Source organism: Cariama cristata, unplaced genomic scaffold, assembly GCF_000690535.1.
Source record: "Cariama cristata isolate BGI_N322 unplaced genomic scaffold, ASM69053v1 scaffold17173, whole genome shotgun sequence".
Classification (NCBI taxonomy): Eukaryota; Metazoa; Chordata; class Aves; order Cariamiformes; family Cariamidae; genus Cariama; species Cariama cristata.
In genome coordinates this window covers 40,403-58,103 of record NW_009608088.1, presented here as the reverse complement: position 1 = coordinate 58,103, position 17,701 = coordinate 40,403, and the positions used below count along the sequence as shown (strand labels likewise).

General features: G+C 41.1%; 1 protein-coding gene across 1 annotated transcript in view; it reads right to left on the bottom strand.

Moving 5' to 3' along the window:
- The window catches only part of XYLT1 (xylosyltransferase I), a gene marked incomplete at its 5' end in the record, with an annotated part of 98,267 nt that extends 80,937 nt beyond the window's left edge, over positions 1 to 17,330 (bottom strand). Inside the window, one exon of the mRNA XM_009697009.1 lies at positions 16,799 to 17,330. Coding sequence (XP_009695311.1) covers positions 16,799 to 17,330 — 532 coding nt within the window. The remainder of the gene's footprint in view (positions 1 to 16,798) is intronic.
- Positions 17,331 to 17,701: the final 371 nt, after the last annotated feature.

Sequence of the window (17,701 nt, the reverse complement as noted above, 5' to 3'; positions counted from 1 at the left end):
GTTTATTCATGTTAAACAATCCCTTCCCTTTTTATTGTTACATTCAATTTAATGGTACTGCTTATCATCAACTGAAAGAAGTTTTTAACATTACCACCAAAATTCAACGTCAAAAGAAGAAATCCAGAGAAAACATACCTCTAAGGCAGGACTTCAAAAAATTTCCTCAGAAGGAAATCTTTTAGAATACTTTAGAATATTATTTTAGAATAGGTAAAGCAAAAAGAAAAAGCAGTTTGCTTACCACCCTGACCTTACTGTCACAGTAAGTACCAAGTTTTCCTTAATGTAAAAACACTTTTAATTTCTGGAATGACTCTTTATGTAAACTACTTCAAAATCTTAGGACACCAAATGCTTAGTGTTCAACAGGACAACTTTCATAGAGCTGAAGACTAAATCTGAGACAGAATGCCTGCTTGCTGTCAACCCTTTTATTAGAACAAAAATCACTCTCTAAATCCAAAACTCAGCTAGCACAGAAAGGGTTAATATTATGCTACATGAAGATGTACTTACAAAATAAAAACTACACCTGACACTATAATTGCACTGCCCTAGTGTATAATCTCCAAAGAACAGAGATCTTCTGCCAAAGGTGACTTGAGTGTTAATATGAGACCCAACGTGTGCTCATTTTAATTACATACGTGCCTGCTGAGAACATATGATAGCGTCCAAAAAGCTAATTCATTGTCAGCATGACAGCAGGAACTAATATTAAATCTTGCACACCAAGTAAGTTTTCCAGATCACCAATTACCACACAAAAATAGGACACATTGCAAATGTGGTAATCAGCATGAAAGTAAAAAGCGAACAAAATATTGCTAAATAGAGCTCAACTCTGAGCCAGCAGTGGGTATAGGAAATCTCCAAATAGTTCATCCTTTCTCTCCAAAAGACGCAGCATACAGCTGGTCTAAGTCGAACCCCACTTACACCAGGTTTGCACTGACTTTCACCGTGTTGATCCTCACCGGCACTGTAGTAAAGTGGCAACGCTTTTGTCTAGAAACCTCATTAGTTAGTTAAAGTACACACGTCAATTGCCAATTCTCTTTAGCGATATACAACAGCAGTGCAAAGCAGATTTTGGGGTTTTTTTTCTCTTTATACTTAGCCTTAAATTTTCTGCATTTCAAAGATATTACTGAGTGTTTTTGTGTTCTCCTCTCACAAGACTGACAGGTTTCTGGCACTAAAATCACGTTAAGAATCAGTTTCTACCTCTTAACCCTCACTAGCACGCTGACACGCATTTTGATTTACTTTTAATTATGGACATATTCATGCATCAGTCAGTATTTTCAAAAAAAAGTGCCTGGAGTATGAAGAGGAGAACCCAGAGTCAACGCACACTGATGAGCTAACCCTTGGGAAACGAGACAAACAGCATTTTGAAGGCAGTAGAGATCCAGCCAATACTTCTAACTGCATCTTTACCTGCCTTTTTGTTGCTTTACTGATGCATTATTAATTAATAACTACTGAGCCTTCCCAACAGAGCATTTTAAATAACAGTTGAATTTCTTTATGGAGGATTATGAATCATAAAAGTATATCTGCATGTTCAAAGCAATAAACAAGCCCAGGTAGGGAGCCTGAACTGCTGGGGAAACTGCTCTTTGAAGCCTGAAGTTTTAGGGATGCTGAACGCCTCCTGTGTAGTATTACGCAATTTCCAGTCGAGCTTAATCCAATTAATCAGAAGAAACGTAGGATTTTCTACATTTTGCCTCAGCACTGGCAAATGTTGTTTGAAATGAAGATGATGGCATTTTAGAAAAGCTGCAGGGTCGGCTAGGTTCACTGCTTTATCCAAATGAAGCTACGTCAATTTAGGCCAGCTAACAATTATCATTTTCAGTTCTCAACTAAGATAATGGAAAGAAAATTGTCAAATCACAATTACTTCTACTCAAGATTTATGCAAATGATGAAATAAGTTTCAGCAGCTTTGAAATGTATTATTCAGGAAGGATGCAAGATTTTCACGTTCTGCTTCAATTCTGGACAAACTCGGGAAGTACTGAAAGTTTATTTAGGGCAGCTCTGCGCTATTGCAGCTGGATAGTTTTAGATATAGGTTGAAAGAAATCTGTAATGCTTGAAGATGAAAACTCATTTGGAGATTCTATTTATCCATAGGATAATTTTTTCCATCTCCACCTCAAAAAATAAAAAGCCTCCTACTACACAGAGAAAATTCCAGCATTAGTGTCCAATAATATTGCCGCCTTTAAGGCAGAAAGGAACTTGCACTTCCCATTCACTCTTCACTAGGTTTAGTTACCATCTGAATGAGGATTATTTTTTTTTTGCCTATTGACGGTGCTTAGTATTTCTTTCTAGTGTTTAAACTGGTACATACAGCAAAAGGGCAGCTTCAGCTGTGCTTACTGATCCTGTTATCTGCCTTCTAGATAAATAATCCAGGCCCTTGCCATATAACACTTGGTAGACAAGAAAAAAACCAAATTATCTATACTGTTTTCTGGACAATGCAACATAAAATTATTAATCTGTATTTAGACAAACTCTAGGCAAGAGATTACATGCGAGAGGACATGCTGGGCAGAGCACAAGCACGCCAAGTCTTCACAGTCCGTGGGCTGTGTCGCTGGCCATTTGCACGGCATCAGGCTTACCCACTAGCTCCGAGGGACAAATCCAAATGCCATCCTGCGGTTTTGTGTCCAACTCTTCCAAGGCCACATGTTTCTATTCCACTGATCCACCGTGCACCTTCTATACCCTGAGCACAAATCAGTCAAAGGTAGGCTTCGTCATCTGGAGTAGATGCTCGAGAGGCCTTGGCAGACAGAGCGATCGTGGTCCTCCTCTTTGCCTCCAGGCATGAGGCCCCCCCTCCTGCCCCCCGAGAGCTCTGCAAGGCTCTGTGTGTCTCTGAGGACAGCGGCATGTCAATGTCAACTCACCCTATTCTGCTCAGCCCTGGTGAAAATTTTCACTCATCTTCCAAAGCAAACAGAATTTGCTGTCAATTCCCCAGACAAACTACTACTACACTTCTTCTTTCTAATATTTCTTTCTGTCTCCTAATCTTAATTCTTCTGGTTTATGGCTCAGTCTTTCTACAGGGATTCACAGCAAATAGAAAGAATAATATCTTTCCTACTTTCAGATATTAAGATGGATCATTATTCCTCCTGATACGTTAGAAGATATTTATCAGTTTGAGTTATGAGGCCTTTCTGACTCTGAAGATTTAAACATTGATTTAATGCCAACTTAAAGACTCCTAAAAGTGTAGGGGATTGCATTAGATAAATAATTTAACAATAAAAGGTATATCAAGGTAGACATTATTGCAACCTTCCACCAATCAATCACCATTTTCCATGTTTATCCAATTTTCATCTCAAGGCTCTGTACATCAAATTGCCTAGACATATACTACACAACTGAAATAACTTAATCATTGAATAAAATTGCATAGCCATTAAAATTCTCTAATATCAAGATAGCTGACATTATGTTAAATATTGGCTTCAGTTCTGTAGGGTCATAAATTCTGACCTAAATTCAATCTTTCATGGATAGCTGATTCATAATGAAAAATTACTGTTTTGTCACTTTACCTTAGGAAATTTACTGTGGAAACTAATACAGCACTGGGCAGTCTTTGAAATATATGGTAAGTAAAATCACAGTTCCCTTCCTAGCCACTCTGAAACAAAGGGAACGGGTTTGTTTTCGTGCAAAAATATCAGACATGCTAATAGCTACCAGACCACAAACAGCAAGTTACTACCCTGCTTTTCCCAGGTCTCTAATGCAGAAGCAATCAGCTGATACACTGTACAACTGATACCTCTTACAGTAGTCATCAGCTATCACAGACAAGTTCCCGTGCCAGGTTGAAGCTGCTGACCCAAACAGATAAAAATGAAGGGGAAACATTGCAGAAAACTTTTCCTCGATTTCACATTTGTGCACCACCGTGGTGCAAAGCTGGAGAATCACTGACAGTGATGTGTTATTAAATTCGTTGAAGGTAGAGTGAGTCAGACTGCACCTACAGCTGGACTGCTCTCTTGCCTGCCCTCATCCCCCCCGAAAAATACCAGGCATTTTCAAGGACAGAACTATAGATTTTAGTGCTTAAATTAAGTGACTTCAGAGAAACTCGGTTACCATTTTCCTCCTTAAAGGTATTTTTGTTCAGCAAACTCCTTTAGGGGACTCAGAAAAAGTTGTTATTATTTTGTAACAGAATTATTTCCAAATCTATTGATAAACAGGATTTAAAAAAACCACTTAAATACTAAACTAACAACAATAGCACCACATACCTGTTATCCCTGGTCTATACATGGCATGAGTTGCCTGAGGTGTCCCAACAAGCCTGTGACACATCAAGTTATGAAAGTTAAGCTTCCACAGTACTAGTCTAGGGCTTACTTTCTATTTAGTGCCTATATCATTGGCTTACGATACGGCATAATGGAGCATATTCTCGCTGTCACTCTTTAGTTGGGAGCTCTCTAATGACTTCTCTGAATAATCACATCCCTAGGCGGTAATATAATAAACAGACTTTGAAAAAATATTCTTTCAGCATAGGGACAACAAGAGAATCTTTTTCTTTTCCTCCTTCTCCCAAATGTGATTTCTGCTTGGATGGATTCCAGTAGAACACTCTGAGCCATTTCAAGCTCGCACTGGGGCTCTCTGATATCACTCTTACTTCTTTCCCAAATTTTTTCAGTCTGTAGCAATAGAAAGCAAACATCAAGAAAAACACGAAGATGATCTTGTCTGTATGTTTGGCAAATTACGCCTACAAATGGTCATAAGTGATAGAGAGAAATGAAACGTGTGAACTTGTGTGTTAACTGCAGCCTTTTTGTTGTAAATGATGGAGCTGAATCTAATGGGATTTCTCATTAAGAACATCCAGAAGTGGATTTCCTTTTTGCTGACTAGCTGAAGAATGCCAGAGATGTCTGAAGCCTCCTCATAGTATTACTCAGGAGCCTGACAGAAGTGATTTTCCATTTGCTTTTCAGGGATCTGCTGGTAGACTATTTCCAGAATCAGAACTACCATAAAACTGTTCTTATTCCCAAAATACTGGATGGATGTGCTTTGCTTTGGACCATACACTTCCCTTGACCAGCAAGACAAGGATCCTCAGCCCTGAATACCTCTTTTCTTTTCTTGACCTTTGCTTGCTCCTGTAGGAACAAAATTGCCTTTTTTTCCCCAGGTCTTTTTTTTCCTAGATCTTAAAATTATGGAGATAAGTGCACAGGGACATTTCAAGGTGCACTGATACAGGTTACTAAATAAAGTTACTGAAATAAGGCATCATTTAAGTGAGGTCATCAAAGCTAGTGCAATATACAACAGTTAAACCTCTAGCCCACTTTGCTTTTAATACTCCATGGGAAGTTTGGGTTTGTGTTCACCTCCTGGCAGAAAACAGAAGAACTATTTACAAAAAGTACATCAGCTCCATGTAGCCTCCCTCTGCTGTGGCCTGGCAAATCCAGCGTGTGTTATGTAGAAGTCTTACTCGCAATTAATGTCAGTAGCTCTATTCACAATTAATCTCAGCCTCTCATTAGCTTACTCTGGCAAGGTGGGCAGCTGACCCACGCTGGGTTCTCCTGTCCAGCCTTCCCTCCTGTAAGGGAGTATATTCCTTACAATGTTTTTGAATAAGCAACCAAAGAACATGACTCAGACAGAAAGAACAACTGGGATAGATCCTCAAACCTGTTCAAAGACTTACAGATATATTAGTGAAATTCTTTCAGAGCATCTACACCTACAGCCCATGCAAAAGAAAAAGTACAAATGGGTAAAATATATATTGTAGTAAATTCATCTTTTAAAATTCCCTTTTCCTCCCTACTATTCAGTAAATTGCCCAGAATGAATCACAGCTTACAAATAGATGGAGAACATGAAAATGTATGGTTCTGTTTAGTCATGCTACTGTCAAGCTCAACAACATTATGCAGCACAGTAACACACCACATACACAGAAGCTTTCAGTCTAAAAGTAGCACAGTTTAAAATACTCCACTGCATGGTAATATCACTGGTTGGGTGGAAACCTTCATTTCCAATTAAAAACACAAGTGAGTAAGCAGCAAGACTGCTTAAGCTGCTATTTACAGCTGGTCACAAACAAAGGTACATTCTCACCAGTGATATATTTATCTTAAAACTTTTAATGAGTTATACAAATGAATCAAGGCTTCAACAAAACACTTCACCATGAGTTTGGACAAGAAAGTCCACACGAAAGAGAAGCAATCACCCTGCAACAAAAAGAATGATACAAGCAATTATATTCTAGTTACATGGAGAGCTGCCTTGAACTTCAGTTGAGTAGTGAGGTTTCCAAGGTGATTTGTAGAAAGAGATCCTTTCTACAGACAGCTTTTTTTTGCAGTGCTCCCTGACAAGACCTACAACTGTTGCAGACTATCATGCCTCAAGGACAACTGGTCATTTAAATAAGCAAATGCAAGCTGGAGGAATTAGCAAGAAAATGGGAGATGAGCTCTGTAGATGAGCGTCTTCAAGCTGATCCACACAAAGATGATGTGAGATCTTTATGGTACCATAAAGATTTCATGTTCAATCTCACAAAGCTGGCCCCCAAACCATCAGCATGACAGAAGTCAGAAGGTTGTCCTCCTACAAGAATCTTCATTTGCCATGGTAGTGATTCCTCAGGGAATAATGCAAGGTAAGGAGAGCAGTGTCTAAATAAAAGCTTTTGATTCATGAGGACACAGGCTTTTTTTTCTAAACTCCTGGCATAATGCAAAGGCAGTACCCATACTGCTGTTAAAAAAAAAAAAAGTGTGAAGTTGAAGTTATTGCTGAATTTCACTGCCTATGGAGAACAACATGGTCCTCCCAAAACACAGTCAGCATATATATATATGCAGTAATGATGAATAGGAAACTTGAACACAAGTCTGAAGCAAGCCTTTATATGCTTACCAATGAGCTTAATATGTACCACCCACTGACAACCTAAACGCACCCACTCTTCTCAGTCCAGACAAAGCACATCGTTAAGAGGTAGAAGGGCCTTTCTTCAAAACTTTTAATGCCCAGAAAAGTTGTAGCAGGCTAAGAGAAGGTGGTGAGGCCAGGGAATGCAGCCACTGGAGTATGGCCAATACTCCCCCGGCAGCGCTGCCCATAGAAGACTGTGTTTTAGCAAAAGAACAGTAATACAGAGAAATTAGGTTTTACAAGGCAACAAGCAACTCAGTCCTGCAGAACAAATCCTACGAATGTCACAATTTGAAAGCACGTACAATCACTATTCAAATTATTTTCAATAAACTGCAGAGTTTGAGTTAATAGGTAATGATTTTCCTGCAGTATAATTCTGGGTTTTGTCTTAGATCTCCCACCATTCTTACAGTGACATCCACTGGAAGAAGACAGACAGGTAAGAACCGAACACAAGAGATGGCAGTGATGATTCATCTTCAGCAAGCTCTAGAAGAAAGGACTGAAAAGTTCTTTGGCCTCCCTGGAGGCTGATGAGAAAACTAGAGAAGGATGGACTTTTGCCATGGACCTTTCAGTAGGGCCAGGACTTTAAAACCAACATTTTTCTTTATAGTAAAACTGTAAATGGAATACTTCAGAGTTTAATGTGCATTCAACTAAGCCTGATGGTGACAGCAGTACATACTGGGAGTTGGGAGTAGACTGTTCTTCCTTACAAGGGTGCCAATCAGGAATAACTACTTTGACACAACTAGATGATAAATCAGCGACATATCGTGTACATTAAAATAGTGTGAGCTGGGAATCAGGGCTATTCACTTTTAACATGCTCTCAAACTATCAAAGACAAGCATTTATTTGGAAGGCTAAATATACATTGAGCAATTTCAAAATCTTTTCCAGGGTTGCTGAGCTACAGGCTCTTGTCATTCCTTTTTTCCACAGAAGTCATGATTACCCAGGGAGAAAAAAGATTGATGTTTTAAAACTACCTTCTGCGTAAGAAATATTTGCAAGAGAAACAACTGAATTACGGTTTGGAATCTTAAAATGGCATTAATGTCCTGTAAGACTGGCTTCATTCGTAGACTGTTGGCATTTTAATTCAGAGTAGATCCCTTGAACAACTCTTCCTCATTTCTGAGGAAAGACATTACAAGACAGCCACTGATCTCATAAAGCCTAGGAGCTCCTGAAACGCATCAAATAAATGTACCCTTTCAAAAACCTGCCTGAAAAGGGGTGCATTTCCTTTACCTATATACTTAATCCTGTAACAAACTCTGTAAATAGTTAAGGTTTCTGTTTCAAGAAGTCACAAAAGACGAAAATTCTTTGCCGCAGCTCAGGAGGAGGAAATTAATGTCAAGACTTCTCTCCCCAGTTATTTTAAAAGTAATACAGTCAGTGCCACTGACTTCAAACCAAACTGTGGCAGCCTCAGCTGCAGCTAGCATGGGATTTCTGGGACGTGGCACTTCCACATTCTCAAAATAATAGTTCATCAGCTGTAGATTCCTGTGAAAACAAAGTGTTACTTTGCTAAGTAATGGTACATAGAGAAGTGCAATGGTTAGAAAGGCAGAGTTGAATTTCCAGCAAGTCAGCCCCAGCAATCTCCTTTTGTCCTTGGTGACATTTTAGGCCTACATCAAAAAGCAGATCTGAAAGTAGCTGTTGCCTGCTTACAATTAGTACGTAACAATGACACTTTAACACAGTTTTGTTATGGTTGCAAAGTCAAATTAGGAAAGAATATAACGTTGAAGCTGCTTGTGCAACATTAACCAAAGCTCAGTTCAGTACTACTGTGCATTTACATCGCACAGCTGCTTGCTTAGCATTGAATAAAAACAAGAGGATGAGATGCCAGGTCTGTCTACTAAAATCACTGTAATGAGTTCACTCCAGAGGTCCAACACCTACTTTATATGAAAAAAAACCCATGATTGCCAGTATGGCTCAAGTTTTCCTACTACAGGGGGAGGTTGGGTTTGATGGTTTTGGGGCTTCTTTTTTTTTTTTCCCTTGTCCCCTCCCAGCTCATACCATTGTACCAATAATTTTCTCTAGCCACAGTTGAATTTGACTCTCCGCCCCCCAAACTCTGTCCATACACTTCAGGATCACTGGGAAGCATTAGTGATCATTTAAGTACTTTTCTTTCATCTCTGTACATATGTAGTAATCTTTATCAAAATATTCACTGAGCTTCTCTACCCTCATGCTCTCTTCCCAGGAGGTTTGCAGCAAGGACATACTCAGACGTTATCCTCTCCCACGCTTGCCCATGCTCCTCCTTTAATGCTCCATAAAACGATATCATTTTCCAAAACAGAGGCTTGGTGAGAACTAGGGCTGCTGACCATAAATTTCGCAGCCCTTCTGCCCTCCATTCCTTGTGTCATGCACTGCTCTCGGCATTTCCTCAAGATGCCATTTGTCAAGATGTTTTCCTGCAAGTCTGTCGCCCCGGCCTGTCAGAGACCAACTCTGCAGCAGCCAGATCCACAGGTGAACAGACAGCCCTAACGTGGAAAAACGTGACCAGACAGTAGCATCACATGGAAAAAAACAGAGGAACATCAGTCTGATTTCATTCTCCCACTTGTAAACTTACAGATGATCTAGACAGGAATTCTCTGTATTTAAGTGAAAGGATTAATTGGCACAGACACTCAACACAGTTTTCCCCTCACTGAATTTCTTCTAAAACCAAAGCTGAAACTATGCAAGACAGCACTGACAGAGCCAGCCTGCGCACATAATGGCCTTATTTTAGAAGAATCCCTCAGCTCTGCAACACCACAAGCTCATCCCTCCCTGAGAAACACCAGTCTCCTCTACACTGCAGCTGTCCCCAGAGATGCAGAGAGTTGGCAAAACAACGTCACCCTGTTTTGGGATGCCACAAGAACATTTCTAGCAATTCCAGCTCCCTTACAAGGTGTACATAGATCTTCTTTCTGCAAAGAAATTTGTCCACTTTCTGACTCACTGGTCAGATCCAGTTTCTGAGGATAACTCATTCATTTGTCCCTCTGCCCGGGGAACAGCTCAGCTGTGAGCAGGGGGAAGTGTCTTGGCAGCTCTTGCATCAAGGCTGCCTCATCGCTCCCTTCAAATGACCAGAGTGCACTCGCCACCCAACAGCAACGCAGACAGCCCTATGGTGGGACACCTGCCTGCACACCCCGTCTGTGATAGGGGCTTATGTGCACTTTGGGTCCTAGAACTTACATGCATTTTCATCACATAAATTATATACTCCAGTCCTCATCCATGCAATGAGGTAGGGTCCGTCTTCAGCCAAAATAACAAAGGATCTTTTCATTACTTATATCCTAATTTTAACTATCCAAACTTGCACATGTGGCCATTATAAAAGTTAACCTGAGAATCACCAGCAACATATGTTCTTCCCGGACCTCATTTTTCTCCTTACAGTGCCGTAGCTTCACTAATTTTATTAGAGTTGGCTCTGCTTTACACATGTAAGGGGAGAGGAGAGACACACCACTTATTTCATAAATTCATTTCGCCTAAAATGCAAGTACTGAATCTTGAAGCAACCCTTTATCATGAAAGAAGTGCTGGAAACATGGTTTCCAGAACAGAACACAATCTCTGTACACAGTGTAATTACATCTTAGTGTTCTGCAGAATACCAGCGTATGACTTAAATGCTATTAATTGTAAGCAGTTTTGTTCCACAGGATGTTGTTCACTGATAACTACTCAATTAGGGTTATTTTGCAATTAGTCTACTCACAGTAAATTTATTGCAACCGGAGTCATCTGTGGTGCAGCATACTAAAATGCTGTCTGGGCTGCACGTGCAGTGGCTCTTACATGCTCCTTAAACCATGTATAGTTCACCACAGTAATTTTGTCATATTAACAGACTAAACATACAGAAAAGCAGCAGCAGTCAATGTCATTGGAAATCCTGAAACCAGGAGAAAAAGACAAACTTGAGGTTCCATAACCTTTAGATCAAATCCAGTGAGTCTAAAAATGCAGTCAAAAATGTGAAAGCTAAACAAAGCCTTACGTTTATGTGTCACTGTGTGCATACACATGCATATTGAGTGGATGAAATTCCGTATTTGCTTAGTTACAGTTCCTGTTCTTTTAAATTTATATAGAGGATGCTCTCATTTCCATGCTTTGAAGAACTGCTCTGCTCCACCCCATAAATACTTGGCATCCTAGTGGCTTATCCTCTCCCTTCCTGCAAATCATACTTCTTTCTGTCGAGTGTTTTGAAGTAGTCAGATAAAAACATTGCAGACATGCAGATTGCTACTACCTGTGCATATTATTCAGTAAACAGCTCCAGAGTCGTTTTCTCTCAATTTGAAAACCGAAAGACAACTGTGTTTTCTAAACTGAAATGGAAAATTTTCTTCTCTGCAGCCTGTAACAAACTGAAAACTCTGTTTTCAATGTGCGAGAGCAGCATTATCAATAAGCAACCAAGGAGAAAGCAGTCTAATCTGCAAAGAACTCTTTCAGTGCTGACGAATGATACGGAATGAGGGCAGCTTCATTATTTTTCTACTTTATTTATGAGTTGGGTTTACCCCACAGGGATGAAGGTAGTAGAAAACCTGTTTGATTTATAAACTAAGAAAAGACAACAGAAGAGCCAAAGGAAAATAAATCAGGCTCACTTGCAGCTCTCTGCTTTCCTAAGGACTTTGCTTTTGCCAGAACTGCATCTTAGAAAACACCCCTCAAAAACACCCTACATGCTTTTGGTCTGTCCAGGGCCATAGATCTGGGTCAAGTGTAAATCCAATTGGGTAACTAATGACAAAGATTAGGCGAGAGTCTCCCCTGGGGATATGGCAGCCTAGAGAAACTGGTCCAGAGGAGGACTGATGCAGATATCACTTGGCACCATGCCTGCAATGGCTCATGGACCTGGTGCCCATGACTAAGGAGGAACCACGCTGCACATCCAGCAAACTTGCAAGGCAAGGGATTCAGAGCTACAAACTACCACGATCCACATGGGAGTGAAAACCAAGAGAATTCGGGGACTGAATCCAGCCAGTGGGTCAGAAGCTGGGCCCTTCTCATTGCAGAAGGAAGACTGCAAGTAGAAGTCACAACTTCAACACCAATGTTGAAATGTGGAGTTGTGTAATTGTAATTGCACTGCTGCTCAATAACCTGGAGAGCAATCTCAGCAGTCAGGGTCACAGTGGCCGTTCTAAGCTGTACTCCTGCCCATGGCAATAAGGGATTCTGCTGGGGAAAACGTGGCACAGATCAGGTCACTTGTGCTTTGTCAAAGAGGAGTTTACCTAGGTACAGAGTCATGTTTATTTTAGAGCCAAGAATTCACATTGAAACTTCTGCTTCTTCCCAGTACTTCTGTACAAGAGGAAGGCCACATATGATGACGGACAAGGAAGGAAGGCAGTTGGTCCGGGTCCACCAATAGCTCCGGTGAGCAGAAGCGAGTCTGGCACACCAGAGGAACCGGTATCTCTAGTCTGGCCTGTAGAGGACCAGGCTGGAGATGGTCCCAGCAAGGAAACCATCTGTCACGTTGTCCACAGGTTGCTGATCTCTCTATCATGTCTCCTGAGGAGAAATTAACTCCTCAGAAGGATGTCTCCCTGTATACTCTCCCTAACCTGCACAGGACTAGATTTTCCCTTTCCTCATCTAACCTTGTGTTGAACATACTTTTCCCCTCTCACATTCACTGACTGCATTTCCCCTCAACACACACTTCCACAAACTCCAAACATTCCATTCGGAGTGAAGGGTGACTTGTAAGCTGCCTGTTGCCCTGACCTCAGCCATGACTTTGGATAAGGCTGCACCTAAAGCCTTTGACACCAATCCCTGTTCTGCAGCACTTGTGCCCTGTTTTCAGGACTGGCTTGCTGGGAAACGCCCGCTCATGTGCTCTGCAAGTCAGGTAAGCAGCAAAGTTGCCATGTCCCATTTTGCTGCTTCAGCAGCGCTGGCTCTCTGCATTGTCCTTAGAGGGACTGCAGTCTGTGTCCTCTTGTTCTCATGGAAATAACACCTGCATGTCAAACAGGTAGTAAACATGATGCTCTTTGTTTTAACAATCCTTTCTTTTATACACTGAAGATAGTTATATTCAATTTCCTTTGCCTGTTGCCTTTGGAAACAATAAAATACTTTAAAAAAAACCCCAGAGTGTAAGATCCTGTTCCCATTGATAACCACTCAAGTGAACGTATCACTTAACGTTTATGACAATTCAGCTGGATGGAGTCATGTCCATGATTGATAGCTACACTTAGCAACTTCGTGGTTTTGACCAGCTGAGACAGGATCCAAGGGGATTAAATGCTGGATGACATCTCAATGGAAACCATAGCACTGGGAACACATTTATATGTTGGGATAATGGATGAATGTGCTGCTCCAATGCATAAACATTTATACTTCACAGCTCTGCTGAAAACAGACAGGACACCTTTTTTTCGAACCAAACTGAAGGAAATAGCACTCACATGCCGAATACATAGACTCAGTCCCCAGATGTCTGACTCTTCCTGACAAACAGCATATAGCTTTTTTGATGCATAAAGTGGCAAGACCTCCACCCAGATCTCCCCCTACCAATGATCGCAACAATGGAGTGTCTTCTATCCTCAAAAGCTGATGGCCAGTGCTTCACAAACATCTCCTAATCAAGTTCAACTCTTTAAAGAACCTCTGGGGCTGATGAAGACACCTTTGATGAGGGATGGAGCCAGTCTGAGTCAACAACAGCAGTATTCATGTTCTGCAGTGGGGAGGAGAGATCTGAGACCACAACATACTTAAACTCAGGCAATGTTATCTTTAACAGGGTTGTAAAACTTAAGGGGCCTACTACCAAGTTATATATATGTCAGGTCTTCCAGCAGTCACTGGGCACCTTCAGTTTTGGGGTTCCTACATGTCTGTCCTGATAGTCCTGTATTCAGACATTTGAGATGTGATTTCAAAGTCTGGATCTCCTCTGTAGGTCTGACCTTCCAATCTGCTTGTGCGTTGGCACCTCCTGCATAAGCAACTCGTGCCCCATTCAATATGCTGCTGCATTATCACTTCCTCACAGCAAAGCTCCCAAATCTGCTCTAGAGCAGCCCTGTACGTAACACAAGATGTCCAGATTTTCTGCCAAGGAAATCTGGCTGTTGAAGCAGTTAACTTCAGTCGTCAGCATGGGCAGGAGGAAATAACCTCGAGGCAAAGAAAAGTCAACATTTTCCACAAGGATCCATCTGGCTAAGTTAAGACATCTCTCAATTATTCTTTTTAAACAAGCATCGCTGCCTAAAATAAAAATCTAAATGAAACTCTAGCACTGCAAATCTAAAAACTGTAGCCAGTCTTTTTATACTTAATTTTTTAATGTGGTATATATCAATACCTCATGAGTTGTTACTAAATTCATGTTACAATACAACCATATTTGGACAACTTCGCTATTTCTCTAGTCATGTTTGTAGCCCCCAGTTTTCCTGGACGCTTTACTTTGTCTTACTACAAAGGAAGCATTTATACCAATGTGCAACGTACATACATGCTGAAAGGCTTCAAGTGTGAAAGGTGACACTGTTCTTGGTTCTAAGACCACACTATTGTCCTGACTGCAGGGCACAGAAGATAAATTCTGTATTTAAAAAAGAAACAGTAAGTATATTCTTGAGAAGCCTGTTTTTAAGAATGTTTGTTGTTTAAAACATCTGGAAAGTCACCCTGCATCCCTGGGAGACAGATTACCAGGCAGGGGATGGAATCAGTGTGTGCAAAACTGCACACAGCTGCAGTGTGCGCCCACACTAACAACAATACATTTTCCAGCTCTCTCCAGGTTATCACTTGTGTATTTATATATGTGATGCATTTAGCATACACAAGGTATATAGTATTGAAGACATTACTAAGAAACGTCCTTGATCCCAAAAAGTGTAGCACAGTGTCTGCAAGGTGCTGACCTCCATCGGCTTTCTCACAGACCAGAGCTGACTATCCTGTCGTTAGAGAAGAAGAGGGAAGGATACCAAGGACATGCTTATCACAGTGGATTCCACCAGTGGCATCCCAATGGGACCTCAGGGGCACCTGAGGGTACTCACTGATGCTCAGTCTGTCACTGATGTCTGGTTTTGCTCAATTCTTACCTCTCTACTGTTCTTTTATCTTCCTTTCAACTTGTGCTGCCTTTGCTGTCCCTTTCCCTGCTTCCCACTGAACACCAAGTCTTCTGCCAGCTCCATTAATTCTTTCTCTCTAATGTTTGCCCACCCAGCTTAACGATTTTGAGTATTACCATGATAAGAAAAGGAGGAAAAAACACCAACAGAGACATGGTAAAAACCAAACAAAAAAAAACAGTCACAGATGCATTGGGGTGGGAAATGGGGTGCTCACACCATTCATCTTGATAATACGCATCATCTAAATTAAAAGTCTACGCTTCCTATTACAGAGAGATGCTCTTGTTTGGAGACATCCTCTGGGGTATCTCCTTTTTTCCAGTGTCTGTACAAGGAGTTTGGCCTCCTAATTTAGGCAATAGCAGGACGGATCCTCCTCCCTCCCACACTGAAACCACCCAATAGTAACCACTGCTTTGCGATGCTGCAATAAACAGGTAAGCTGTGGTCATTAGAGGATGTAACTAAATATTCCTAATGAAAGAAACTAAACATCCCCTAATCTCCATGGCTCACCCTGTTTACCGTACCATCTCAAAGCAAGACCTATTCTCTTGCTTGTAAAAGTCCCTCTGCACTTTCAGCTGGGACAAAGACATTGGCATATCCTTACATGCATGGGCCGAAATGCCAATTATAGGATGGGGACTTTGGACTGCTGTATAAACAAGTGCTGCCGTGATAATGCTGTTCCTTGATCAATACCTACTTTGATCAATTGATCAATGCATTAAAAAAAAAAAAAAAAGCACTTTACTATATGGGAAGCTTACAGCTAAATGAATGGCAGCACAGAAAGCACTCTTCTTGAAAAGTAGGAAAAGGCCAGTTCACACATGCAAACCAACAGCAAGCTAAGAGATACCTCATGTGTCTGACTGCATGGAGAAACCAAAAGCAAGAACTCAAAGCTTGGCTTAGGCTAGCAGAGGGAACTGACTCTCTACAACAGTGATTTTGAAAATTACTTTTGCTGATTGAAGGACATTAAAAATAGAAGTGAGCCACAAAATTGGATTTTTTTGCCCATGCTTTTGGAATTTTTTTCTATTATATTTCTGATAATTATCTGGGTTGTCAAAATGTGGAGCAGTCCTGGTTATTAGCTAGGACTCCACTGTGGCAGAAAAATGGCAATACGGCCATAACAGCAATGACACTCATTTATCAGTTAGCATAAGGCACCAAAATTCACCACAGCTGTTCCCCGATCCCCAAAACACATGCAGCTCCTGTACAGAATAACAAGACTTTGACTACGCTTCTCTGTGTCTGTAGATTAAGAACTAAAAGAAACAGAAGCACCAGCTGAATACCTAGACCGCATTGTATAATACAAAATCTGGTGGAAGTAAAGTGAAAAGAAATTCTATAGGAATCTACCAAGGATATTGCGACATCCATGTAACTCCCTGTTTAAAGCACCCTCAAACTCTCCCTCATTTTCACAGACTTAAGTATATTATACATTCCTGCAATAAAGCCATTTTTAGTCATCAGAAGGGCATTTCAATTATATAGAATCCTTCCCCCAAGATACAGTGCTATTTCTCCTTGACCATCTACCAACTTACCCTCCAGTGTACAGAAACGCGTCACCTTCTCCGGCATCAGCTTTCCATGCTTGTGCTGACAATACACCTCTGCGATCTCCTGCCGACACTGCTTAGATTTAGACCGGGACATGGCTGAGATTGCCTCTTTGCCCGTTACCTCACACTTTGGTGGCTGGTCGTATCTCAGTTCAGGGGAGCTGTTTCCAGGTTTTTTTAAATGATGCTGTCTGGGAGACCTGTGAATCTCCTTCAAATTGTTGTTGTTGCTGCTGCTGCTGTTTTTTCCAGGGTGATCACTGAATTGTACCACCTCATTGGAGTTCTTCCCCAGCAGCAAGTTCTCCTTCATCTTCTCCTCTTCCAGTTTCTTTCTCAAGTGCTCCTTTTGCTTGCTAAGGGGTTTTTTCACCAGCTCAGACTGGTGTTTTTGCCTCTGAGTCCTGGGAGCAAAGTTACTGTTATCAATATTTTCAAAGTCCTTGGGGACTGAATTTTCATTATTGCTGTCTGTTCGCATTTTCTCTTTCGGTCGGTGGGAAAAATAGCCATCCTATAAATGGGGAGAAAAATTATACTCATCTTACTAAAAATAGTCACATCCCATGCATTATAAGCATTTCTCACATGAAACATAAATCAATTGCAACCCAACATACTGCAAAAAATCCCCATGTCAGGGTTCATAACAGAAAGACAGAGCTGAGACAGACCTCTGAGCTGCCCAAGCCAACGCAGACAACCACCACCGCCTGCACCCCCTTCATCACCAACCCCCATCTCAGACGGAGCAGGGAGGTTTTACACAGGTTTGTCAGCAATTGTTAACCAGAGACTTCACCCTGACTCCATTAAAAATCAATGACAAAACCGACACAGGTTTCAATGGAGCAAGAGCAGGTCCTTCAATGCTTTCCTTCACTC